This window comes from Pelophylax lessonae, assembly GCF_965119305.1.
Source record: "Pelophylax lessonae genome assembly, chromosome: 6".
NCBI classification, from domain to species: domain Eukaryota; kingdom Metazoa; phylum Chordata; class Amphibia; order Anura; family Ranidae; genus Pelophylax; species Pelophylax lessonae.
The window spans coordinates 260,477,138-260,502,757 of record NC_138773.1 but is presented as its reverse complement, the minus strand read 5'-3'; the positions used below and the strand labels follow the sequence as shown (position 1 = coordinate 260,502,757).

At 41.8% G+C, this 25,620-nt stretch overlaps 1 protein-coding gene across 1 annotated transcript in view; it reads left to right on the top strand.

Annotated features, from left to right (window-relative positions):
- LRP2 (LDL receptor related protein 2) overlaps positions 1-25,620 on the top strand; it is a 369,604-nt gene that overhangs the window by 105,066 nt on the left and 238,918 nt on the right. The window contains exons 5-11 of the mRNA XM_082260064.1: positions 1,190-1,300; positions 3,504-3,617; positions 4,146-4,262; positions 6,451-6,594; positions 7,357-7,476; positions 17,350-17,478; positions 19,478-19,647. Coding sequence (XP_082116190.1) covers positions 1,190-1,300; positions 3,504-3,617; positions 4,146-4,262; positions 6,451-6,594; positions 7,357-7,476; positions 17,350-17,478; positions 19,478-19,647 — 905 coding nt within the window. The remainder of the gene's footprint in view (positions 1-1,189; positions 1,301-3,503; positions 3,618-4,145; positions 4,263-6,450; positions 6,595-7,356; positions 7,477-17,349; positions 17,479-19,477; positions 19,648-25,620) is intronic.

The window sequence follows — 25,620 nt, the reverse complement described above, 5'->3', positions numbered from 1 at the left end:
TATTTTTTTTTGTTTTTTTTTATACTAGTAATGATGGCAATCTGCGATTTTTAGCGGGACTGCAACATTGCGACTGACAGATCAGACACCTAACTGACATTTTTGGGAGAGTCTGTAAGTCATCTGCTACGGTATCTGGGACCCCTAACCCTCACCTCCTTAACAGAAAAGACAAAAATGACTGGCGCCCGATATCCTTTCCCAGTCCCCCCCATTTTAGATATGGATTCAGCACTGGAGAGAAATGCTTGCCCACCCCTGCTTCTGAAGATGCCATCTGGCCTTTGTGGTGTCAGAGGGGTGCTACATATATAACAATGGTTGGTTGCTATTCCTGGCTTTTTTTTTTTTTAAAGAGCAGGCTCCAGGGTAGTGATTCCATTTTCAGATATTATGACAATTCTTCCAGACAAGCCTGAAACAGCTATGTGCAGTTTGTAAAAAGTATTGTCGTTTTATAATATTGAGTTGTATCAGTGCTATGACATAGTAGTTCTGGACGTGCAATTGTCCCAGGGACATGTTTACAGGGCCGGTGCTAGACTGTTTTACGCCCTAGGCAAGATCAGCTACTTGCGCCCCCCCCCCCAAAAAAAAAATAAAAAGGGAAGGGGTTAAAAATTGCTCTATGTCATATCCAGTGACCCTGATCTGATGGTTCCTCCACGTAATGCTGTCATACCCAGTGATCCCAATGTTCCTCTGTCACATCAGGGGTCCCTGATGTTCCTCCATGTCATACCCGGAGACCCTGATGTTTTTCCATGTCACACCTGGGAACACTGATGTTCCTCCATGTCACACCTGGGAACCCTGATGTTCCTCCATGTCACACCTGGGAACCCTGATGTTCCTCCATGTCACACCTGGGAACCCTGATGTTCCTCCATGTCACACCTGGGGACCCTGATGTTCCTCCATGTTCATTCATGATGGAGCGTGAGTGCTGACTCGTGGCTGCGCCCCTAGGTGGCAATGCGCCCTAGGCGGCTGCCTAGTTTGCCTAGTGGAAGCACCGGCCCTGCATGTTTAGCACAGCTTCACCCCCATTCTTTGGATTTGTAATGGAGGTGTGACATGCAGATACCTTCCATTTTAAGAAGGCTGTACTGTGTTCTACAACATGTTTATAAGCAATATATGCCTAATTAAAATAAATATGAGTTTATGCCCTGTTTATCTCTTGCAGAATACCCCGTATGCACTCAGCTTTCCTGTGCCAGTGGCGCCTGTTTCAATACGAGTCAGCGGTGTGATGGAATCGTGAACTGCAGGGATGGTTCAGATGAGGCCAATTGCAGTATGTAGACATTCTTTTAAAAAAATGCTATTTGATGTTGTTTTTAGGTGTGTAGAGGGCACCGTGCCTGTAACATCCAATATCAATGTAGAATATGATATCAGATTGAGAGATTTGTGAGATTACATTTACAGGTGGTATTCCAGGTGCAATCTTCAAACCTGCCTGCCAAAGGAGGAACCATATCAGGAAAAAGTAGATTTCCAGTGGTTTTGGAGAGTATTAGCTTCCCTGTGCACTGGGCTAGAATGATTCTGCTAAACCCAAATTACTTAGATATACTCCCAAGAATTTTCCATGTTGAGGTACCCTAGGTATGCTGTGACTGTTTCTTTCCACTAGGTTGGTCAGATCACTATGATGTTTTTTTATACAAAGTCATTAAATATGTATTTACATGCAGATAGCATAGTTTCCTGAATCTGTCTTAAAGCTGATCTCTGAACACCACAAACCAAAAACACTTTTTTATTCATTTCTAATATTCAAAGCAAACTCTCCCATCCATCCATGTCTCCATGCTTTATTTTGTTGAGAAGTAACCTTAAAAAACATCCCCTAGCATTTCTGGCTGTGGCCATCTTGAGTAAGGGCAGATGATTCATGCAGCCTTTACTTCTTGAGATTGATCTGCTCTAAGCTCAAGCATGCATGCAGGAGAATATGCTTAGATGAGAAAACCCCTCCTCCTCCTCTCCCCTCCTGAATGCTCCTGGGATGTATGACAACATTTGCCTTGGCAAGAAATTAGGAAGTAACTAAAGAAATGTAAAAAAAAAAGTTTAAAACAAGTAAATATGATATACTTTCTTATCGATTTGCTAATGCCAGCAATATAAGGATTAAGGCAGGGTTCACACTATTGCGAATTTGATGTGGGTTTCCCCGCATCCAATTCGCATGTCAGGAGATTGTAACCGGCTCTCTATGGAGAGGGTTCACATATCTCCAGAGCGGCTCCAGTGCAAGTTGTACAGGAGTCCTGTGTGTCCTGTGAGTCAGTTTCAGGTCAGAATTCAGCCAAACGGTGAACAGCGACGCACTGGACCCCTGCTGTAAGTCACTCCGTACGGCAGTGTGAACCCAGCCTAAAAATAGTCAATGTTGATAGATGAAGTGAAGTTCCACTTTAATATTGAACTGAAATCCCATTTACCCAGACTGGGGGAGGGAGGGTCAGCAGGCTTTGGTTTGAATAGTGTTGTCTGTCTAACACAGGGAACATGTTTACAGAAGGAGAGAGCAGAGGTATGACCTTATAAGTGTTCTGCTGCCACCTTAATGTCTTGTCACAGATTGTGGTGGGCCAGGCTTGATTCTGTTGCCAGACCATTCATTTCAACAGAAATCTTCCCATAAGCTTTTAGGTGTATTTAACCTATTTTATGTATATTGTTTACCCATAAAAGCTTCTTTTGTGTTGACTTCCAAAAGCCCTTAAATTGCTGCCGGCCGCTTCAAGCTTAAAGTAATGTCAGCAACCCCAGCAGACGTAAAGCTGTCACTCAAGTAGGACAAAGTTGCACTCCCCTTCCCTCCTCTCCTGACCTCTACATAAACAGTTATGTAGGGAAGTGAAGAGAAGTTGGAAGAGCTGGGCCAGCACAGAGAGTAATCCGCCACTCCCAGAAGAGGAGAGGGCTATGACATGCATGGAGGAAGCAGCCTGTGCTAGGAAAGTTTCTATGACTGAAGTAACTGAAGACAGTTGGTTAAAAAAAAATTCTGTGCTGCAATTCTTTAGGTTGGTGACAGGGACGCTTTAACTTTCACAGAGGTCCAGGACCTGGCTTTACTCTCTAATGGGGTACCTGGATATCAAGGCTGGGGAAACAAAATAAAAAGTCCTTTTTTACATATTAAAAAGTTCACCTCCAAGTTGTTAGTTCTGGAATTCAGCCTTAACGCCTTTCATATTGCGATAAGTAACTCTGTAAATATAAATTTTAAATAGAAATCTATAGGAAGAACAATTTTCCCATACTAAAACTTAATGAAATGGGTGGAAAATGCTAACTTTTATTGAGCGTAGTTTTTTTCTGTATGCACTTGTAAGTTTGACATGTAGGAACTAAAGTGCAAGAATTTTCTGAACATTATGAGTATTTATCAAAATGTGTTATACAATGATATCAAAGGAAGGAGGGGGGTCAATCTGCTGTGTCGGTGGACTTCTTACTCACAGACTGTCATTTCTTCACAGCCAAGAGGTGTCTGAACTCTCAGTTCCAGTGTGCAAATGGAGACTGTATCCCTCGGGATTTCATCTGTGACCATGACGATGACTGCGGCGATGGCAGTGATGAAAGAAATTGCAGTAATGTTCATTTTTGCTTCTCTCTGCTTTATTTCAGGTCTAGTAATCTTAAAAGTGGTTGTAAAGCTTTATTTTTTTCTTGCAATAATACAATAAATGAGTATAGTTCCTTACCTCCTCATCTGGAGTCCCCCGCCTGCGCTGTCTGGTCCTCCTTTCCACCATGTGCCCCCATAGCAAGCTCCTTTTTTTGTTTTTTACATCAGGTTGGTCCACAGCCAGTTGGACCCAAAGTGAACCAGGTGCCGATCCAGCAGTACTGTGAGACAATCGTAATGGATAACGGCAAATGCCAACTTCTTCATTGCATCAATATCAAAGGCTAATGCATTATTGTGGTGCATGTGTTTTTACCTTTTATATTGATGGAATAAAGAAATTGGCATTTAGTGGTGTGCAATTATCCATTATTATTCTCCAAGTGAAAACCTGCTTGGTTGCTACTAGATGCTGCATAATGGGTACCTTTAGCTCTATACACTTATGTGTCTGATTCCATGTGTGTCTTTTTTTTGCTGTGCTCTTCAGCTTACCCAACATGTAAAGGCGATTACTTCACCTGCCCCAACGGTCGTTGTATACATCAGAGCTGGCTTTGTGATGGGGATGACGACTGTGATGACAATGCCGATGAGAGTGGATGTGGTATGAAATGTTTAATGTAGCTCATGTATCAAAATGATGGGTGAAGAAAATGCTAAATCTGGCCATGAAAAGTCAGTCCATAAACATGGTAGACACTTTTGATTTCCACTTTCACTGTGTTTTTTTACATTTTGTGACACGTCTAACAGAAGTGTTGTATATAGTCAAAATCTAAAGCAAACCAACTAAGCATATATCAAAAAAAACCTTAGTATAAGCAAAAGAATGAGTAACCTTAAATCAAATAATTTACTCTGAAAATGTAATCACATTTAAAAACATTGTTATACAATGACTTCATCATGATATGCAGACCTTGCACTTCAGTGACAAAGTCCACTCATTCAAGGTGGTCCCCTCCCTAAAATGTTGGATAAAAGTGCCAAAAAAAACTGTGATCGGAGAAGATAACATGCTTTTTTTTTTTTTCTGCCTTTTCCTGCAGTGCCAAGGCAAGGGTGACGTCATCCTCCTTCTGGTCAGGTCTTGGAGAATTTTTTGTAGCCCAGATCTTGCTTGATGATGCTGCATTGGAGTTCAGAGTATTCTTGGGAGATTTGGGCTCCGAAGCATTCCCAGGAATCTTGTCTGCAGGAGAATGACCTCACCTTGCTCTATGGAATTCAGAGAAAGAGGGGTGAACTATCTAACATTTTTGCATTATGCAACATCTAAAGAAGGGGAAGGGGATCTACATTCAGTAAATGGACCTTGTCTAAAACGCAAGGACTGCCTAATACATACAACTGCAAACTTGATGGCAGGAGAAAGACCTCACATCCTGCTCTATGGAATTCAGGGAAAGAGGGGTGTATTATTGGCAGGAGAAAGACCTCACATCTTGCTCTATGGAATTTGGGGAAAGAGGGGTGTATTATCGGCAGGAGAAAGACCTCACATCCTGCTCTATGGAATTCAGGGAAAGAGGGGTGTATTATCGGCAGGAGAAAGAGCTCACATCCTGCTCTATGGAATTTGGGGAAAGAGGGGTGTATTATCGGCAGGAGAATGACCTCACATCCTGCTCTATGGAATTTAGGGAAAGAGGGGTGTATTATCAGCAGGAGAAAGACCTCACATCTTGCTCTATGGAATTTGGGGAAAGAGGGGTGTATTATCGGCAGGAGAAAGAGCTCACATCCTGCTCTATGGAATTTAGGGAAAGAGGGGTGTATTATCGCCAGGAGAAAGACCTCACATCTTGCTCTATGGAATTCAGGGAAAGAGGGGTGTATTATCAGCAGGAGAATGACCTCACATCCTGCTCTATGGAATTTAGGGAAAGAGGGGTGTATTATCGCCAGGAGAAAGACCTCACATCCTGCTCTATGGAATTTGGGGAAAGAGGGGTGTATTATCGGCAGGAGAATGACCTCACATCCTGCTCTATGGAATTTAGGGAAAGAGGGGTGTATTATCAGCAGGAGAAAGACCTCACAACCTGCTCTATGGAATTCAGGGAAAGAGGGGTGTATTATCAGCAGGAGAAAGACCTCACATCTTGCTCTATGGAATTTGGGGAAAGAGGGGTGTATTATCGGCAGGAGAAAGAGCTCACATCCTGCTCTATGGAATTTAGGGAAAGAGGGGTGTATTATCGCCAGGAGAAAGACCTCACATCTTGCTCTATGGAATTCAGGGAAAGAGGGGTGTATTATCAGCAGGAGAAAGACCTCACATCTTGCTCTATGGAATTTGGGGAAAGAGGGGTGTATTATCCGCAGGAGAAAGAGCTCACATCTTGCTCTATGGAATTCAGGGAAAGAGGGGTGTATTATCGCCAGGAGAAAGACCTCACATCTTGCTCTATGGAATGTAAGGAAAGAGGGGTGTATTATCGGCAGGAGAAAGACCTCACAACCTGCTCTATGGAATTGGGGGAAAGAGGGGCGTATTATCGGCAAGGAGAAAGACCTTGCATCTTGCTCTATGGAATTCAGAGAAAGAGGGGTGAACTATCTAACTTTTTTGCATTCTTATGCAACGTCTAAAGAAGGGGAAGGGGGTACACATTGAGTAAATGGACCTTGCCTAAAGTGCAAGGCCTACTTAATGCATACCATACAACTGCAAACTTGATGCAAAATAATATATGTGGATCTGTAACTGTGCAAACCAAAAAAAAAACGAATAAAAACCATTTAAAAAATATTGTTTAAAACTCGATTTCCCTAATTTGTCTCCCTAGAGAGTGGTCTGAGAGAATGTGGCCCAGGGGAGTGGTCGTGTTCTTTGTCTGGTCAATGCATTCCTATAGATAAAGTTTGTGATGGGACAATGAACTGCCGCTTTGGAGAAGATGAAAATAATGCCACGGCTGGATGGAACTGTAGTAAGTAGAATTCTGCACAGAACATTCCTTGCCCAAGATGCCATATATATGTGAGAATCTAAATAGTCAGTTCTAATAGATATCTGTACCTTTATATTAAGTTATTTCTATATGTCTCCCGATTCTTCCCCATCTTGTGCATATGCTATCTAAAGCAGCTGAAAATAAAATTAAAAGGTAAATCATGCCTGGGTACTGACCGCCACAGCCAAAAGCTGGGCAGTGTAGATGGTGTAGTGTAATAGTGTAGATGGTGAAGTGTAGATGTTTTTTATACTACCAGAAGTGGGGGAATAATTAGGAGTCTATTCAAAAAAAGTTTGCATAGCCAATTGTCCAGCAGATCTGCATGTACATTCGTCCTGTGCTTAATGAGAAAATCTGAATGTTCTTTAGGCTTTTTTCTTTTCTGAAGAATCTTTTTTAATTATGGGCAGTAATAAAATGCCACATTATGGGCACTAGATGGATCTGAGGAGCATAGGAAATACATACATCTTTGTAACAAGGGATAGAATTTTTTTTTATAAATAACCCCCCTCTGTAAGCCTTGTATTACAGAGATCATGTAAGTGACCGACAGCCAAAATGTACGGGTTACTTTAAGTTATTATAACTCATAATAAAGATATTTTTCATAATGTAGCAATATTTTTCTAGCCTGTGTCTGAAGTTTTGAGCTTGGGCCAGGGTGTGAAAGGCCATCTGATATATGACAGATGAGGAATATTAAACAATTTTGTTGTTAATTATTTTATCTAGGTACAAGTAATTGTGCGGCTCTGAGCTGTCAGCATCGCTGCCATGCATCTCCCTCTGGCGGAGCCTGTTATTGCCCTGCAGGATATATAATCAGCAGTAATGACAGCAGGACTTGTGTTGGTGAGTAGAAATGTCACTTCATCCCCTGTGAAAATACATAAAGAAAATGGTTATATTGCAAAATAAACTATTAAAGAAACTCTGTTGCTAAAATCAAACTGTTAAGATGTCCCTGTAAGTAAGAAAATCATTTCTTACCTAATACTTACCTATTATGAAGAAAAATCATTGCTTAAAGACTGCTCATAAATTGACACGACCAGAAGAGTGTCGCTCTCCTAGTCCAGTGATGGCGAACCTGGGCACCACAGATGTTTTGGAACTACATTTCCCATGATGCTCAACTACACTGCAGAGTGCATGGTCATCATGGGAAATGTAGTTCCAAATATCTGGGGGTGCCAAGGTTTGCTATCACTTCTCATGTTGCACTCAGCATTTCTCCATGCTGACCCCTATGTATTTACTGTGTCCTGTATTGATATGGGAATTGGCAGGTGGAACCACTAAACTCCTGTTTACACTTGTTGCTCGGGTGTGGGGGGAGGGAGGATAGATGAGTGGGGGGGCCTTAAAAATAAGGGCTTGAGCTGTGAGTTTACTGCCAACCACCTTAGCCTTAAATGGTGGTCAAATGGGGTGGTACACATGCCATGCCATAGTGCTTTGCTTCACTGCTGTTTAAATAATTTAATTTATATTGCTTTGAAAAAGAAGTAGTGCTGTCAAATACAACCCATTCAAGTGACCAGAGCCACACTGCAACCACCAGATGCAGTAGTGATGCAGTAATGCGACACAATCTTTCAAGGATTAAAATGTGAGATGGGAAGGCAGAATATTGCCTCCTGGCTGCCTGTCAACTGCCTTTTGACAAGCAATCCACTGATTTGATCCTGAAAATGAGCTCTAAACACAACAGGTGGACCTAGAGATAGACACTCCCAGAGGCGTCAGATTCTAGTGTCTTTAGGCAGCAATTACTCTTTACTACAGTAGGGATCCACTGTGGATTCCTTTTCAGAGGGACAGTGAACACTACTGCAACTGCGAATCGCTTTTCAGAGGGACAGTGAACACTACTGCAAGTGTAAATGAGCCCTAAACGCAGAAGGTGGACCTACAGATACACACTCCCAAAAGTCCCGGATTCTTTAGGCAGCAGTTACTCAGAAATGGAAAATCTTTTTTAAATAGGTTTATTCTGCATTGTACAAATGGCAATGCAAGAAAGCCAAACACAGAATGGACAGGGAATCATATGCCCTGTGATAAGTGATTCCCCTCTAACACTTTGTTGTCTGAGCTCTGTGTCAGTATTTTATAAGGTCTTTCTAACCTCCATACTGTCTCTTGTTCTGGTACCTTCTATTACTGATGGAAAGCCAGTTCAGAGGATATGAGCCCAGTGATTGGCTGAAGTGGGACCCCATCATCCATAAAATTAAGTTCCACAGATTGCTGTTATGCCCCTCTATTTCACAGCTCTGCACCTGTAGACACTGAGGAAGCAGTGGTGACGTGCAGATTCTACATTACTATTTTAATTTATTACAGGTTTTATATGGTCCTGTCAATTTTATGCAGTGCTTTACATACTATACATTCACATCAGTCCCTGCCCTCAAGGAGTTTTCAATGTAAGGTCCCTATCTCACATGCTTAAATACACATACAGTACTAGGGCTAATTTAGACAAGAGCCAATAAACCTACCAGCATGTTTTTTTCGAGTGTGGAAACTAGAGAAAACCCATGCAAGCACAGGAAGATCATTCACCTTCCATTTGTATGGTGTCCTGCTGGATTTGGAATTAGAGGACCTTGAGGACCTTGAGAATTGAGGACCTTGAGAATTGAGGACCTTGAGAATTGAGGACCTTGAGAATTGAGGACCTTGAGAATTGAGGACCTTGTTGCTGCAAGGCAGATGTGCTGACCACTGAGTCACTCTGCTATTATCACAGGGCATAGAGCACCAGGACGCAGGTTGAGGGCCACAATGGAAGGTGGCAACTTTATCCCATGTTTTTCCTAGAAGTCATCAAAGACATTGGCATCAGTAACAGGAATGGACTTGTTTGAACTGAACATGGGGAATGCAGAGTGTATAACGCAGCAAATTATGTTTTTTTGCCAATAGACACCAATTAAATAAATTAGCTGCATTTCTAAAACCTGTCAACTGGCTAGATTAGCCCATGCATTCACCTGAACAAGTCTTTTTAACCACTGTCATTGTCTGGATTTACCATTCTTTATTGAAAATCATGTCATTTGTGGTATTTATAATATGGGAATTACTGGTCCAAATTTCATTTAAAGTGACACTAAACTCTGATTTGTATTCAAGTATGTATTCTTAACTTAAAGCAGAACTTCACACAAAAGGGGAAGTTCCACTCTTCCTCCTCCTCCCCGTCCTCATTTGGAAGAACTTTTGTTTTGGGAGGGGGAACAAGGACCTGGTTTTAATAGGAACCCGCTCCCACTTCTGGTCAAATCACTGCAGCGGATCCACCAGAAGTTCTCCTTCCCCCCTCCCTGCCTGCAACCTTCTGAGACACGTCACAGGTCCCAGAATGCTGCGGGACCATTCACGCAGCGCGACTCATGCATGCGCAGTGGGAAGTCGGTTATAAAGCTGTAAGGAGTCAGAGCCGGGACAAGGGGCCCGAAGACTGGTGAAGAACTAGCTCAGGTGAAGATGGCACTTGGATCCTTGGACAGGGGAGCGTTTGTTTATTACATTTCGGCAGCTACAGTTTTTGTAGCTGCTGACTTTAAATTTTTGCACAAGTGAATGAAGCTGCTCTTTGAAAAAAAGTACCTTCCATTGCTTTTAAATCCCATCGAATTAAGTAGTTCATGTGCATGGATTGTTTTTGGAAGATAAAAAATTTGGTTTAGTCTACACTTTTTTTCAAAACTTTATCTTGCTTTTAAATATCAGAACATCGGTTTTATTAAAGAGTAATTCCACTTTCGTGGGAAAAAAATAGCAAATAAAAAAAAATAATATCATATACAATTGCGACACAAGTCAGCTTCTAATTGAGAGTTATTTAAAAATATATTTTTTAATATGCATCACTGTAATTTTCAGTAAAATGGTGTACAGACCCCCCCCCCCCCCCACTCAGAAATGTAATTTCCTGCTTGTGTGATTGGCTTACTGATTTTACAAGAAGTCTGCACTAAGATAAAAGTCAGAATTTGAAAATCCCATGCAAAAAACATTTCAGTTTTTGGTAAGATATTCCCAAAGGGAAATCGTATCTAAAGGGATGCAGACCCTGCCACTTTCCTCATTACATAATAAGGTGATAATGATAATTATAAAAACAATCCCATACAGATTCACTAAACACATGGACACAGATATGCAAACAGCTATTTCTTCAGAATAACAAAGGGAAGAAATCTGGAACAAAGTTTGTTCAAATCCCTTCAATGTACATACAGTAGCTCACCCAGTGAGGAATACTTATTTCTCAACAAAAGTGGAGTTACTCTTTAACAATTCAACATTGATTCCTGTGTAAGAGCCGTCACATCGGATTGTGCTGACTTATTGCTGCACATAGTCTCTGCACATGGAACACCCTGCAAGTGATTGTAGGCTGAAATCCTCATTGATATGCACTTGCATTGGCCCACTATACCTGATGCTGCAAATTGTTTACTCACAATCAGGGCTGCTGTTAGAAATCACAGGGCCACCTACAGCTTACCTGACAGAACCCCCTCCTTTTTTTTTTTTTTAACTTTTTTTTTTTTTTAACGGCCTTGTTTGGGGGGGGGGGGGGCTTTAGTTAAATATCAGGGGTCTAAACAGAGATTCCCCAGTCCTTTTCTCTGCAGTCTCAGCTGCACTGGACAGTGAATTCATGGGAAGCACTCTGAGGTTCCATGTTCATTCAAAACGGAAGCATAGTAAATCTAATCTACTATGCTTCAGTGATGAGTGGACACAGTGAGTGATTGGTGACAATCACTCACTGTGTTCAATCTAGGAAGGGACATATTTACTGCACACACCCTGTGCCAAATTCTGAAACATCCCCGTGTGCCCTCAGCGGTTCCTGGTGGGAGAGGAGAGAAGCCAGCAGAGCTGCAGGGGGAGCCTCAAGAGTTGGTAATAAGACAGTACAGCTGTCACTGTGCCCAGGCCCCCATTTTGAACTGATGGAGCCTGGGCCCAGGACAGGAGGGCTGGCTTTATTGCCTTACTCATAATGGGGGGGATGAATTGCTGAGAACGAGGTCACATTCAGTCATGGTGATATGTCTTGATCCAGCCTGTTTGTATTAATGTGCTCTTTTGCTGTACGTTGCACAGCCCATGCACAGGCACAAAGCATGCTCCCTTTGTGTGAGTAGTACTCTGACCTCCAGCATGTGCATGTGCGATATGACATCAGCAGGTTATGCAGACCGAGAATGGCCGAGTAGAAAGGCACACATCATCATTTGTAAAATCTGTCCCAGGAATGTGTTATCTGGTGGAATGCTTTCAGGCTGTAACCTTCCTTTAAGGATGTGAAATAGTAGAATTGTGGATGTGTTTTCCTCCGCAATAGGAAGCATGCGAGGTCCAGATTACCTCGTTTTTTGCTCTCTTTGATGATTCCTCTTTCTCAGATTTATACAGGCCAAATATAACATTACCTTAGGAGACTTGTAACCGAAAAAAGCTTTCTATGGTAACCAAATATTGACATTTGTTCCACCTTCAAAGCAACAAGATGAAGCATTGATGCCATTTATAACAGAACATAGCTGATTGCATCAACATGGAGATAAAGTTTAAAGCTGGGATGGGATTTCAATTCACAAGGGCTATATCCAGCTGCAGCCTGGAGAGATCACTGACTGGCTGCCGTCTTATTGAAAATGGCTTTGGCTTTTAACAGAGGATAGTTTTGTACAATAATAAAAGTACTACTACTAATACTACTACTAATACTACGACTACTACTTATACTAATACTATTACTACGACTACTACTTATACTAATACTAATAATAACAATAATACTTACTTTCAATTAATTTTTATTGAAATTTATACAATACCATAAAGAAAGTCGTGCATATACATTGTTCCAAGCAGTTACATTTAACAACTTCAACAGGTACAAGGAGCAGTAAACTGTAACAATCCAAAGTGCAACAAAGAAACATGGGTTCATCATATGGAGAATAGGACGTATCAGTAGCCATCGCACAAGGGCTATATACGTGTCAAGGAAGAGCAGGGCTAGTAAGCGAGCGCTGCCATGTTAGCCACGGTTGCCACGAGGAGAGGGATTTTTGGTACTGGAGGCAAACATTAACTCATATGAACTGTGAGTGTGCACCATGTCCAAGACATCTTGTACTTTAGGGGGATGTAAACCTTTCCAGTGTCTGGTGATAGACAACCTGGCTGCCAAGAGTACATGGGTGATGATGTGCCTAGATTCGGGAGGGTACTTCTCTATCGTGAGATGTAGTAAGGCTAGGGCCAGAGAGGGCGCCACGGTAAGATTAATGATTTCCCCTAATTTGGCAAACACATCTAGCCAGTAGCGGCGTATAAATGGGCAATCCCAAAGGATATGGAATATGTCACCTACGTGTCCGCAGTGTCTCCAGCAAAGTGGAGAGGAGGATTTGTAGAATGTATCTAGTTTGGAGGGCGTGAGATGCCAACGGAGGGTAATCTTAACCATTTGTTCCCAAAGTGCTGAGCACTTGGTGTGTTTGTAGGCATGACGGAGTGCCGTCTGCCATTGGCCGGTGTGTACGAGTGGTGGATGTCCGCCTCCCATTGGAGGAGAGGGAGAGATTTGGAGAGTGTGGACTTGTCTTGCAGGATCGAGTATATCAGCGAAGTGCCCATTGAGGAGGTGGCAGGAGAGTTTAAGAAGTTCCAAAGGCGGGATGGAAGGCCATAAATTGGAGAGGGAAGAGTAGAAAGGAGGTGTTTAATCCTTAGATAGGTAAAGAGTGTTGAGGGGGAGAGGCCGTAGTCTAGCTGTAGGGAAGGAAAAGGTCGCAGGATGTTGTCTTGAAAAAGATGCTGAAGCGTCAGGATGCCGTGTGATGTCCAGTCTGTGAGAGAAATGCCAGGGATCAACAGGGCGATGGTTTCCTACGGAATTGGTAGTGGAGTTATGTTGGGGGAGGTATTTGTTAGGGGCAGGAGTTTACACCATGTAGCAAGCGAAGCCACCATAGGGGGAGAGAAGGACGACGGAATTTTGGGACTATGAGGGGCGCTGAGTAACCAGGTTCGCAAGGACAGTTTGGGTATTAGGGTAGTTTCAATCTGATCCCAACTAGTGGTGGGTGAGGAGCCGAACCAGTCCTTCAATTCAGTCGTCAGGGTAGCTAGGTTATATTATTTTTATTATTGTAAAATCCATAAGGCACTTAGCATTTTGCACACAGTTTATGCACTTTATTTTTTCGGTAGCATATATTTATATGCATTAGCACCATTGCACTTTATAACACAATCTAACAGTGCTGCAAATTTTTGCTTTTCCATTGTCTTCACCAATTGTCATTTGTTGTTGCTGGCTGCGGTATATTTAGGGTTGGTGCAGTATACAGTATAACCGTACTTCGCATTACAAACCACAATGTTTTGTTCTTTTTTACAGGCTGTGAACATTCAGTCCCGGTTCACATATATGCGATGCGGGAACCCTACGAATCCACTGCGGGTTCCCGAATCGCATTCAACTCACAGGCAGTTCACACTGCCATATGCAAATCGCTGGGGGTGTCACTACAACGTTAACGACACCCCCGGATCAGTTTGCATATCGCAGTGCGAACTGTCAGTTCGGACATGAATCAGATCACATAGGTGTGAACAACCATGCGATCCGATTCTGGTGCGGGCCCAAAAAAGGATCCTGTGCAAGTTGTGTCCGAATGCGATGCAAATTCAGCCATACAATCTGTATGGCTGAATTTGCATCTCACAGACATTGCATGAGATTTGCAGTGCAGTGCGCTCCCAATCACATTCGATTTCTGTCATCGCATATGTGTGAACCGGCACTAAAGGGCAGCTCCCAAGTCCATTATGTGACCTTAAAGAGAACCTGTGGCCAGGATATAGACATTTGAATAGTTATATACTGTATTCTTAAAAGGCAGTGAATGGTTTTTTTTAAAAGGCCTCACTGACATATGTACTGTAGCTGCAGCCACTGTATAATAATTCCTCTTCAGGGTTCACAGCAGAAACACTGAAGACCTCCAAATTAGCCCTCTCAGCAGCTCAGCTCAACCTGCTCTGCCCTTTTTGCAGTGACTCTGCAACTCGCCAGCCTTCTCATTAAATGCCTGATTTGACTTAAATGACTTTAGTGGTTCTGCAGTTAAAGTAGAACTATAGGCAAATTTTTTTTTTTCATTTTGGATAGAGTAAGGGAGGGTTATAACCCCTGTCAGATTTTTTTTTTTCCGCCATCTGTGTCCCATTGTGGAGATTTCCCTTCACTTCCTGTCCCATAGCCAAAAAGGAAGTGAGAAGAAACCCATGCAAATTATGGGAATTCCTTGGGGACCCCCAGGTCACCAGAACTAGTGTCCCCATTGGAAGATTTCCCCTCTTCTACTTTTCTGGGGGCAACCCAACATTTTCAGTGATAATGGTAAACAGGAAAAATAGAGAGGGTGAATCTCCTAATGGGGACACAGGCAGCAATAAAAACTGACAGGTGTTCTAATCCCTCTCCACTCTATCCAAAACTAAAAAAAAAAAGTTTTGCCTTTAGTTATACTTTATTTATTTATTTTAAACATATTTTATTTTAAATTTTCAAAATATACAAGCAATTGAAAGCATTGTCACAGTACAATTACACAACTAATTGTCACATCACCAAAGAATTGAACCACAGGGGAAAACAAATAGATGGGAGGCAAACTTGCAGCGGGGGGGGGGGGGGGTTGGGGGAGAATACCATTGGCTAACAGTGGGATAGGATCAAGTGGAGCAGAAACACCTGGTGGGAGATAAAGTCATCTCGGGAGGATCTGCAGGTAGAGTGGTAAGAAGTGGGTTGCCGTTGAGGGGCATTTCAAAGTGTTGTATGACGAGGTCCCATACTTTATTTTAAGGATGAACTGGTCCACGGTGCCAGCAGTTGCAGAGGTTTGTTAGGGCTTATTTTAAGGGGTACGTTGCCTTGAGAAAGTATTCATACCCCTTGAAATTTTCCACATTTTGTCATGTTACAACCAAAGATATACATTTATTTTTTGGGGGATTTTATGTGATAGACCAACACAAAGTGGCACATAATTGTGAAGTGGAAGGAAAATGATAAATGGTTTTCAAATTTTTTTACAAATAAATATCTGAAAAGTGTGGCATGCATTTGTATTCACATAGAACCAGCTGCAAGTCTTTTTGGGTATGTGTCTACCAGCTTTGCACATCTAGAGAGTGAAAATTTTGAACATTCTTTGCAAAATATCTCAAGCTCTGTCAGATTGGATTGTCCAGATCTAAATCCAATTTAGAATCTGTGACAAGACTTTAAAATTGTTGTTCACAGACGTTCTCCATCCAATCTGACAGAGCTTGAGCTATTTTGCAAAAAATAATGGGCAAAAATGTCACACTTGCAGCTGTAATTGCAGCAAAAGGTGGTTCTACAAAGTATTTTCTCTGGGGGGCTGAATACAAATGCACGCTACACTTTTCACATATTTATTTATAAAAAAAAATTGAAAACCATTTCACCGGTCAGTTTATACCTAACTTTCATGTGACCTGCCAGACGGATGGGAAACGGATCCCCAGGACAGGATCCGATGTTGGCGGGTATCCATTCACAACTGCCGCTTCATAGAGGGGACTAGAGGGTCCCACTGGGTCCGCTTGAAAAACTGACAGGTGGAGCCGATCGGTCCGCCCATGTGAAAGGGTCCTTTGAAGTAGGAAATAATTGATGACGTTCATTTTGCTGCTTCTTTGCTTCCCCCTAGCTCCTTGTAGCACTACTCTACTGGTCACTTTGAATGGGGCTGTTTGGAGACAGAATATTTACTGTGAATCTTGCTGCCATACAACCAGCAATCTGTCATCTAACAGTCCACAATACTTACATCTTATAAGAGGCAGGTAGTGGCATCTTAAGAGCATTAAAGGGCCCCAGGCAATGCATTGCACTGGGGCCCTGCCTATACAATCCCCCACAAGAATAAAAATGCAAATTATCTTTATTAAATGATTTTTATTAAATGCAAATAAAAAATCTTTTGTGGGAAAAAAAAAATGCAAATTATCGATAAGGCAATATTTATTGGTACAGCAGTGCCAGGCTAATGACAGCTTCCAGGTTCGACGGCTAAGTCCGGTGAACACACACATGGACGGGAGTCAGACTCAACTGTTCTGTGTGCGCCTGTTCTCATGGAGGCAGACAGGCAATCCTGCAGTTGTGGGCTCCCCCTCCACGGCCCAAGTGGCCTGACAGCAGCACAGGGCCGACAGGCGCTTGCCACTTGCTAAGTTCAGTGGCGGGATGCACACGGGAATCTGGACTAATGCTTGGCTGGGGCTGGGTCACTGGGCAGGAGGGGCCCCCAGGCAAATGCCCAGCGTGCCCATTCAGTAAGATGGCCCTGGAGGCAGGGAACACAAGGAGATGGGTTTCAGCTTGACTTTTACAGGAAACTGCATGTTTTGCCAATATTTGCATATTATTTAAGCTGTCTATATCTCTGAATCTACACGTTCTACAACTACATGGCATACAGCCAGTGCTTATGTTTTTTTTCATTATTTTATGTTTTTTCATTACCATGGCTTGTTTTATAAATGTGTTTAATAGTTTGTATTTACTGTATCTAGTCACACCTAACTTGGGAACCCTTTCATTTTAAAATACATACTTTGTTGATGTTTCATTTGATTTAGATTTTAATGACTGTCAAGTATGGGGCATATGTGATCAGCTTTGTGAAGACCGGATGGGCAGTCACCGCTGCAGTTGTGTGGATGGGTATATTTTGGAGCATAATAAGCACTGTAGGGCCAACACATCTGGTAAGTAATAACAATAACCTCTCTGTGGTATTAATACTGCTACAAGTGTATGGAAGTAATGCTGTAATTGCATATGCCTGATTGATTTTTTTTTACCTTTTGCATTTATTGAGTTTGAATAACAATCATTTAGCAAATTAAGTCAAATTTGATCCATCAGGAAAGAAAGCTGGGTTGACAGACATTTATAATAGGAACACGCAGGTTTTTATGTCTACATTTTGAGGTGCTCCTAAAGTCCAAACTTTTTTTCTTTAGTTTTGGATAGAGTTGGAATTGGTTAAGATCCCTGACATATTTTATTTTTTTTCTTTCTGTCTATATGCCATTGGAGAGATTTTACTTTACTTTTTTTTTTTTTTTCAAATTTTTTTTTTATTGGGTATCAAATGCAAAATACACAAAACAGCAAGTAACAGAATGATCGAGATTTTACTTTACTTCCCGTTATGAACATACAATTAAGAGAAGGGAAATTTCTCTCATAGGCAGTTGTCACTGGTACCCTGGAAGATTTCCCCTCTCTGCCATGAATTTTCTTTCACTCTGTGTTCTCATGACAGTGCTCACCATTTCTAATAGAGAGAACAAATCTCCCTCGCAGTGGGCTAAGATCTTACACCGTGACCTGGAGGGTGAACAGCTCCCCCCTGCCTTTGCTGAGCTGGCGTACCAGCTGGTCCAGGGGCTGAAGTTTATCTGTAATGCCTCTTTGGATGTGGCTCCCCTGATGGCTCACCTCTCTGTTTTGTCAGTGGTCCTTCGGCGTGTCTTTAACTCAAGTGCTAGTCTGCGGATCAGACTTCAAAAAAGGCCTTGACTGATCTTCCTTTACTGTTGTGGTGACAACTCAAAGATTAGAATTTCGCCTCATATTGTGTACTCATAACAATCATCACAAATATTTATTAATTATTTATTTATTATAGGTACTTATATTTCTCAATTTACACAGCGCTTTACATATGTATTATACATTCACATCAGTCTCTGCCCTCAAGGAGCTTACAAATCGAATGTCCCTAACTCACATGTATACATACACATACCAGGGCAAATTTATGAGGAGCCATTTAACCTACCAGCATGTCTTTGGAATGTGGGAGGAACCAGAGGAAACCCACACAGGCACAGGGAGAACATGCAAACTCCAGGCAGGTAGTGCCATGGTTGGGATTCGAACCGACGACCCTAGTTCTGCTAGGTGGAAGCGCTAACTACTGCCACTGTGCAATTAGGGGGACTCTTCCTACCCCTCCCGGACACAGACAGCAATAGCATCCAAAGCATAAGAATACAACAGGAGTTCTATGCCAAGTAAGTGAGGGAGTCCAAAATGTTTTATTTAGCATTTTAGTAGGATCACGCAAGCATCCAATACTTTTTTACAATCAGAATTTAAATGGGATCAAAATGAGTTGGCTGTGTGGTGTGATGAAGCTTAGGAACCAATAAACCATTTTGGACTCTCATCCCCATGGTATGGCACTCCTGTTGGATTCTTATGCTTTGAGTCACATTCTTGGTAACCATTGGAAGTAATTCATGTGATTACTAATGCCAGAGCCAGTGAGTGAATCAATGTTGGAAATATCCACTTAAAGCTATGAAAAAACAGGACAGGGATTCTAATCTTTCCAAACTCTATCCAATAAAAAAAAAAAAAAAAACACAAAAGTTTTGACTTTATAAAACACTTTAACTGCTAAAAAAATAAAATGTATTAATTTACCAACTTGAACCTATAGACAGAGATCCTCAAACTACGGCCCTCCAGCTGTTGCAGAACTACACATCCCATGAGGCATTGTAAAACTCTGACATTCACAGACATGACTAGACATGATGGGAATTGTAGTTCCTGAACTTTGAACTAGTTTGAAGACCCGTGCTATAGAACATTTCTTTTTGTTTTTTTTTCAACTTTGTTAAAGAATATCAAAGTTTAAATCCTATTGAGGTCTAAATATTTTAAAATAACATGTTATTACTGTTCTAGCTGGTGCGCCCTGGATAATTTTCTCCAATGGGCGGGATTTACTAATCGGTGACATCCACGGAAACAGCTATCGAACTTTAGTGCAGTCACAGAACCGGGGAACCGCTGTAGGAGTGGACTTTCATTTTCAGTTACGACGAGTCTTTTGGACAGACACTGTGCAAGACAAGGTATTTCGTTGTTGCTGCAAAGTTGGCCTGAAAGAAATTTTCCACTGACTTTACATTTTTCTTACTTTCTTTCTCTTACCTAATTCATAAACACATTTGTGGTGTCCTAATTTATATAAGGCAGTGGAAGAATCATCTTTGTTGAAAATGTTTTTGATAAGCATGGGTCTGCACAGCTTATTGCATTAGGTTTTACCCCCCAAAGCTCAAGTACACGCGCACACACACACACATATATATATATATATATATATATATATATATATATATATATATATATATATATATATATATATATATATATATATATACTAAAAAAGAGAGCGGCACTAATCACACAAGCTCGTCTTCCTTGGGAGGAGCTTGTGCCTCATCGAAACGTCAATTAAAACCGTCATTGTGTGTTCATCTTTCAAGAACCGTGAGTGCCGCTCTCTTTTTTTGGTTTATATGCACTGCATTCTCTGCTGTGCACCCGGGCCCGTATTTTATCCCTGATTTGTGTGCGCTGGCAGCCATTGTAACATTTTAGACCTTTCAACACTTTCTGTTCTGAGGACATCAGTCATCAGGACAAGCTTGGGTCACAGACAACAATAAAAGCGTAACAGAGATTTTAACTCTTCCCCACTGTATCTAAAACAATAAATCTGTTTTGACTGGAGTTACAGTTAAAATTTGTTTTTAAGCCCAGAAAATGCATCTCACTAATAATTCTTCAGTGCAATATATGCCAGGGGGTCAGCAGTTTCCAAAATGCTGTGCTTAGTTGGGCCGAACACCCCCCAGTTTGGCTCGCACCAGAACTCCCGAACATGTAAAAAGTTTGGAGCTGAGCCGCAAACTCTATAGGACCCGAACTTGGAAAATCAAAAGTCCCCATTTTGAAGGCCTATATGCAAGTAATTGGCCATAAAAAGGGCATGGGAGCCCAGGTACTGCCCTGGGGGACATGTATCAATGCAATAAAAATTTTGATCAAAAAAGATTGTTTTTACAGGAGCAGTAAATTTTAACAATGCCTAAAGTGAAACAATAAAAATGAAAAATTCTTTTAAATATAGTGCCTAGGGGTTCCCCTTAGTTGCGCATCTGTACCATGTAAAGACCTGCTGCATCAAAACTGACTTGTTTAAAGAAAAAAAAAAATTAAAATGCCCGCAATACAATACCATTGCTGGCAATACAAAAATGTAAAAAAAAAAGAACTCCACGCCAAAATTAAAAAAAAAAACTGCATGAGGTCCCACCAAAATCCATACCATACCCCCTTCCTAAACCATACCAGGCCATATGCCCTCAACATGGGGGGGGGGGCAATGCTTTGGGGCGGGGGTACTACCCATTCACCAAAAAAGTGTCAAAAAGAAATAAACACACACACACAGTTTTTTGACAATTCCCCCCAATGTAGATCCATCGTCAATCATGATGCCCACAGCCACCGCCAGACCTGAAAAAAAGGAAAAAGAAAACAGCTTGTGATGAAGGCTAACTGTTGTCTGCTTGCTCCGTCATCTGACAGTTTCTAAAAAGGGCAGGGGCGGGGCCACCTGTCTATGTCACCTGGTGGCACCGCACCCATGTGACGTCACTTACCATTGCATGCTGGGTCAGTGATGTCAAAGGGGGCTTCCAGATTCTGATAAGCTCCTGCACGCTGACCCCCACAACCACCGCCCAGGGATGTCGGGAAGAGGCCCTTGTCCCCATGAACGTGGAGACAAGGTGCTTTTGGGCAAGGGTGGCAGAGGTCTCTGCTGTGAAGCACCCCACCCCCATGTTAAGGGCATGTGGCACTTACTCCTCCCCCCCCCCACCTTTCCTAGCCTGCCAGACTGCATGCTCGGATAAGGGTCTGATATGGATTTCAGGAGGACCCCAGTCCATTCTCTTTTTTAATCTTGGCGTGGGGTCTTGACTCAATGTTTGTTTTTTTCATTCAGCTGTCAGCGGGGAAGTCCGTTGATAGCTGAAGACTTATCTGTTGTTAAGGACGCTGCGGCCCGCTTCCCGGTCTGCTCTTTAGCAACCAGCTATTCACTGTGCCCTGATTGGGCAAAGCTTTGCCCAATCAGGGCTTAGAATGCACTGTGAAGAAGCGAATATCCCGCCGAGCAACCTGCCAATTTGGGTGTTCGCCAAGAGGGCGAACAGGGATGTTCGGGCCGAACTTATGCTTGGTTCGGACGGCTCGTCCAACACTAGCTGTGCTTAACAGGTATACATCATAAAGAGACTTTCAAGTATTCCTTTTGTAGTGATATAACATTAAAATCCTTAACTTAATATTTACATTCTCATGTGTACAGTAACAATTTTTACACAGGTTACAGGTTCCCATTAAAAAGTATTTATTGATAACAATGTATTAGGTAAGGAAATATTAAAACTATTTTAATTGCAACTTTCATATTTGTATTACATGACAGACGTTAAACAAAGCGCTCCATTATAAGGGCATTTTGTTCTGCCTCCATGTACTTCTTAATAGAGTCAAATGCCTAATAGTGGGCATTCTTTCAAAATTAGCCAATCCTTTACAAGTCATTTTTGGAAACCTGATCCTGCCGCTGCAAAAGTAGCTTTTTCATGAATGATAAAAATCACATTTTTCCTGCATATTTGTCTTTGGACGGTAATGGATCTCTTGACAGAATAGAAACTGAAAAGTCATTGTTTTAGCAGATAATTAACTTTGAAATTACCAGAAACTGACACAGGATGGTATGCACTGCATAAAAAGTTGTTGGTGTGTCAAGTTTCTAGAAAAATTGTTAAAGAACTGATAAGCATAAACCAGGAATTGGACTGTGTTTATCGGGGTATGTAAAGAGTTTCATATATGTGCAGAACTCAAGACTTTTACCTGAGGGTAACAATTGTTTTATGTTATCAAAGACTGGGACTTAGACTGGGTGAGGCTAGGTAGAGGCTACTTACAATGTTCTTCAGTAGGATTCATGGACAGAAAAAACAGTTTTGTGTTATTTAATTAACAACAGAGGCAATATTAAATATCAATGGATCCAAGTGAGTAGCTTTCCTCCAGCTGCCCCCCTTTCTCATTCACATCTTACTCCCTGCAAATAATCCACCCTTAAGCCTTGTACTCATGATCAGATTATCAGACGATCTTTCGTCCGTTTTTTGTTGCATGCTAGTCTAATGTCGAAAGTGAAGAGGTTACTTTCATACGAAAATTCCGTACGACAGAATTCTACTTCAGAAGTGATGTCATGTGTTGAATTGTTTTGTATGTATTCTTTCATTTCTGAGCATGCATAGTCTTGTTCTTACGTTTTTTTTCGGACGAAAACTGTACTAATTAAACGAAAATCGGACGTTGTGTTGACGTACGATAAAAATTTTATAGCCTGCACATCCAGTTTTTGTTGTCCGAAAATTTGTAATCGGTTGTCGAAAAAGCACTATACTAATGATCTGAAAATCGTCAGATCGTTCGTCGGACGAAATTTTACTTCTGATTTTCGTATGTGTACGTTGTGTGTACGGGCCTTAACTTATAAAGATTATGAGAAGCCTATGTCATAGTTACTCTTATGATGGAAACAGTTGTGTTTAGCTTTTTGAATCATGCAATTATACTACAAAATGGACTCACTTGACTTTAGAACAACCCTTAACACAACCCTTAACCTAAATAACCCCCAAAGGTAACCCTAACCTCAATCTAACCTCCAAAGCTGGGGGTTAGTGTATTTTCTCCTAAAAATAAAAAAAAACAATGGATGGAGGACTCTCCCCTGCCACCCCATATATTCATAACTAGGGCACAACAGTCAATCCCTTTCCTCCAAGACTGCTATACCTGCTTCTGTACCCCTCTTACCCCAAAAACCTAAATGAACAGACAACACTCTTTTGGAGTAAAAATTGGCCATAGCGGCCATTTATTAACAAATAAATAACTTATAAAAAGTTCCTTTGAACAGAAATACACTGCTCAAAAAAATGAAAGGAACAATTTTTAATCAGAGTATAACATCATGTTGAATAAACTCCTGGGATATTGATCTGGTCAGTTTGGTAACAGAGGGGGTTGTTAATCAGTTTAAGATGCTTTGGTGTTAATGAAATTAACGACATGTACACTAGAAGGGCAACAATGAGATGACCCCCCCCCCAAAACAGGAATGGTTTTACAGGTGGAGGCCAATAACCTTTTTTTTCCCTACTCATATTTTCTGACTGTTTTTCACTAGTTTTGCATTTGGCTAGGGTCAGTGTCTCTACTGCTAGCATGAGGCGATATTCCTGGACTGTATAGAAGTTGCACAGGCAGTCCCAACTCCTCCAGGATGGCATATCAATACGTGCCATTGCCAGAAGGTTTGCTGTGTCTCCCACCACAATCTCAAGAGCATGGAGGAAATTTCCGGAGACAGGGAGTTACTCTAGGAGAGCTGGACGGGGCTGTAGAAGGTCCTTAACCCATCAGCAGGATCAGTATCTGCTTCTTTTTGCAAGGAGGAACAGGATGAGCACTGCCAGAGTCCTACAAAATGACCTCCAGCAGGCCGCTGGTGTGAATGACCAAACAATCCGAAACATGACTTCATGAAGGTGGCCTGAGGGCCTGACATCCTCTAGTGCGCTCTGTACTCTGTGGAGCTCGATTGGCATTTGCCATTGAACACCAGAATTGGTAGGTCAGCCACTAGCGCCCTGTGCTTTTCACAGATGAGAGCAGGTTCACCCTGAGCACATGTGACAGACGTAAAAGGGTCTGGAGAAGCTGTGGAGGACGTTATACTGCCTATATGCCTAACATAACCTGTTAGCTTGACAGGTTTGGTGGTGGGTCAGTGATGGTCAGGGGAGGCATATCCATGGAGGAATGCAGAGACCTCTACAGGCTAGACCATGGCACCCTGACTGCCATTAGGTATCAGGATGAAACCTTTGGACCCATTGTCAGGCCCTACACTGGTGCAGTGGGTCCTGGGTTCCTCCTGGTGCACGAAAATGCCCCGCCTCATGTAGCGAGAGTATGCAACCAGTTCCTGGAGTATGAAGGAATTGATACCATTGAATGTCCCCCAAGCTCGCCTGACCTAAATCCAATAGAACACCTCTGGGACATTATGTTTTGGTCCATCCGACGCCACCAGGTTGCACCTCCAGTCTGTTCAGGAGCTCAGTGAAGTCCTGGTCCAGATCTGGGAGGAAATACCCAAGGATACCATCTGTCGTCTCAATAGGAGCATGCCCCGACATTATCTGGTATGCATAAAAGCATGATCGGGCCATACAAACTACTGAGTACCATTTTGAGATGCTGTAATGAAATTTCAGCAAAATGGACTAGCCTGCTACACCATTTTTTCACTTTGATTTTTGGGATGTCTTTGAATTTAGCCCTCTGTAGGATGATAATTTTCATTTCCATCAAACAATGTGGCATCCTTTTATTCCTAACACATTACCCAGTCCATATCATTATAGATATCTAGCGTGATATTTTTACTCATTGAGATCTGATGTGTTTTCAAAATGTTCCTTTAATTTTTTTTAAGCAGTGTATAATAATAACGACAATAATAACCTATGTTGCCGATCCTTGGAGGCATTAATGAACAGACAGATTTTACCACCTAAAGGTCCCCTGTTCAAAAATATATTTTGGTTGACTTTGAATATACTTTTAATTTTTGGGAAGATTACTTGGTTAGTCATTGTACTCTTGTACATTGTTATGTTTTATTATGTTGAAAGGAAAATGCTGGTTTGCTTGGCTATATAAGAAGGTGTATGTACTTTGAGCCACTGACCTGGAACAAGGAAGCAGATTAGAAAGTCATGATTGCTGGTCTACACATTTGTTCCAGGTCAGGGACTCAGGAAGTACTGAAACCATTGGAATAGCAGGACAGCCAGCCAGATAGGACAATAAGGTCAGGAATGAAAGCCTCTATTTTCTCTCAGTACAGGTTTCCTTTCTCATTCATA